At 32.9% G+C, this 3,107-nt stretch overlaps 1 protein-coding gene across 2 annotated transcripts in view; it reads left to right on the top strand.

Annotated features, from left to right (window-relative positions):
* LOC106458779 (solute carrier organic anion transporter family member 3A1-like) overlaps positions 1–3,107 on the top strand; it is an 89,555-nt gene that overhangs the window by 77,024 nt on the left and 9,424 nt on the right. For both annotated transcript variants that reach the window (XM_022385113.1, XM_022385114.1), the window contains exon 8: positions 756–916. In XM_022385113.1, the coding sequence (XP_022240821.1) occupies positions 756–916 (161 nt within the window). The remainder of the gene's footprint in view (positions 1–755; positions 917–3,107) is intronic.

The following is a 3,107-nucleotide window of genomic DNA, read 5'->3' as shown; positions in this document are numbered from 1 at the left end:
CGTCACATTATAACGCCCCCACGGCTGAAAGGGCGAGCATGTTTGGTGTGACAGGGATTCGAACCCGCGACCCTCAGATTGCGAGTCGAGTTCCTTAACCACCTGGCCATCACATACACGAGATATCGTATGGATAACTATAGAGAAACACATACACGAAATATTGTATGGGTAGGTGTAGAGAGGCACATACACGAAATATTGTATGGGTAGGTGTAGAGAGGCACATACACGAGATATTGTATGGATAAGTATAGAGAAGCACATACACGAGATATTGTATGGATAGGTATAGAGAGGCACATACACGAGATATTGTATGGATAAGTATAGAGAGGCACATACACGAGATATTGTATGGATAGGTATAGAGAGGCACAAGTATGTTTTTACAGTCGGTTTCATGTTGGTTCTTTCCACTTGATACATTATTTGTCTTCTATTAGCAGGTTTCTTTTCGCACAACTGTTTAGATGAAAAACTGGAATACCCTAAATGCGTGAACACAGATAACTTATGTAATTCCGTGTTTCCTTTTAGATAAAAAACGTTGTTTAAATGAACAATTTCTTGTTACGACTTTTACTATAAATACTACTACTTCTCATATTTACACTGTATTTAGTAAAGTATAACTCTCTGATAATTATATTCAAACAATTTTAGTATAACTAACGTATTGTGCAAAAATATGATATTTTTTTTTCTGAGTTTCATCGAATTTGAACAGAACAAATATTTTTTTTGACACTTAGTTTACCTTCAGCAACTGCCAATGTCTTGGGAAGAACACCACTGCCACAAACGGTTACTGTCCTCTAGAATGCAACAATCTAGTGTGGTATATTATAATATTCTCCATATTTGTTCTTATTCACTCAACTTCAGAAGTCGGATCCATGTTATTAACTCTCAGGTGAGTTTCTAGTGACTTTCGTCTCATTCTACGATCTAACGATAACAACCAGTTTGATACATATCTCGTAAATTGTCTATATTATTTTAAAAAAAACTTACATTGTTTCAAAACACAGCAACGTCTCTTGCATGTTACGAATTATTTTAAATTATCCTGTTTTACTAACACTTTGATAATTAACGAACAGCTATGGATCTTTCTAATAAATTGTATATTTATTTTTACATTTAGGTACACGCATTTGTACCGTAACAAAATATTTCTGACAAAGATGTCATGGCGTTGCTTAACGATTCCAAATTGAATTTTCAATAATAAATTTGATCTTACTTATCTGATTAAACTTGAACTAAAACATGACAATTTAACAGTATTCTTCAACCAGTTTTAACCCACAACTAAGATTTGTGCACGGAACCTCTGAATTTATTATCTAGTGTATAATATATTATGTCACCCACTTGGTAGTTGTTTAACACTAAGATCAGATACGTTAATCACAAAACCAATTTCAGTGTTCAGCAACACTGACCAGCGCTTGACGTATAATTTGTGTAGTATGAAAAAATACAACCACACTTGCCATTAACTAAACATGGACCTTTCTCTGTTCCACCTGGTCTCGACTGTAATAATGACCTCTTGGCTCTCGTGCATGTGTCATAACTCACAATGAGTTATCGAAAAGAATACAGCTTATTGTGATAACTACACTGGGATCACGTGACTCATGAGGTTAAAGAAGGTGATGTTCATTTAGTTCACGTTGCCACTAGACACATACTTAACATTTCGTTACTATTTTGTCACATCAGAGTTTTTCCTCTTATGTTTTTCACACTCAAATAGATTGGAATATTTTACTAAGAAAGTCTTACTTAGATATTCCAACTTCTTTGGTCATACTAGTTTCGTATATTGTTACAAGAAGATCCATTCACATTACACACAAAACATACGATAATATGGTTACTTCGTTTTATTAGAATTATATATCCTTCACTAATGATGTTAATTATTGATAGCATAATCATTTTTACATTTATATACGATGAGTATTTGAATTAAGTCCGAATTATTTTTTTCATTTGTAAAAATTTTTAGCCGTATAATTAGAAGTGGTCAGTAGCACCAGTTTCATTGCAATTTATAAAGTCCATACATGCATGATTGGTGCGGTGACCTCGTTAGTCGGATCTACCGAAGTTGTAGATAATCCATTAGTAATTATCATGTTTCTTTTATCTTTTATTTATTATCGTTACCTCATTGGCTCTGATTGGGTGAACTTCCTGGTCGACTGTATAAATATATACAGTACCATTTTAAAATTATAATGTGATATGAACTCATAAAAATATAATTTGGTCTAAAGAGTTTAATACCGGTTGTTATAACTTCCTCTCAACTAAACTACAAATCACGTTTGAAGTAAAACATAACATCGAGACTTCCTTTCAACTAAACTACCAATCACCTTTGAAGTAAAACATAACATCGAGACTTCCTTTCAACTAAACCACCGATCACCTTTGAATTAAAACATAACATCGAGACTTCCTTTCAACTAAACTACCAATCACCTTTGAAGTAAAATATAACATCGAGACTTCCTTTCAACTAAACTACCGATCACCTTTGAAGTAAAACATAACATCGAGACTTCCTTTCAACTAAACTACCAATCACCTTTGAAGTAAAACATAACATCAAGACCAATTTCTTGTATTTGTACAGTATGTTGCATACGCAAGTCGGTTACTTTTTTGTTCGTTTTATAATTTTAAATATGCAAAAAACAACTAACATCTTTCTTCAGAATTGAAGTTTGTGAAACACATCAAGTTGAAATTTTCTATTATAACATTTACGATTCTTCTGCACTGCAGACAAACTTGACTTTCAGTATAAACACACATTCTTTACTGATACAGATATTTTAGTGAAAACGTACTTCTACCGTAACCAATTTTCAGTGTAATTTGTTCGCACATCTGTATTTGAACTTCGACATTCATTTGAAATATTGTTCAAAACTGTACTGAAAATCTGAAATAAACAAATTATTTTCGTCTAAACAGCGAACTATATATTGTATATGTAACAAAACAAGTATAGGCTCCTGTTTTTCGTCCATTGTTCAAAATTTCGCGGCCCGGCCCTCTCTATACTTATCCATACAATATTT

The sequence above is a fragment of the Limulus polyphemus genome, unplaced genomic scaffold (assembly GCF_000517525.1).
Source record: "Limulus polyphemus unplaced genomic scaffold, Limulus_polyphemus-2.1.2 Scaffold513, whole genome shotgun sequence".
In the NCBI taxonomy this organism is placed as follows: Eukaryota; Metazoa; Arthropoda; class Merostomata; order Xiphosura; family Limulidae; genus Limulus; species Limulus polyphemus.
The sequence above is the reverse complement of the archived record's forward strand: the minus strand, read 5'-3'. Positions and strand labels throughout refer to the sequence as shown.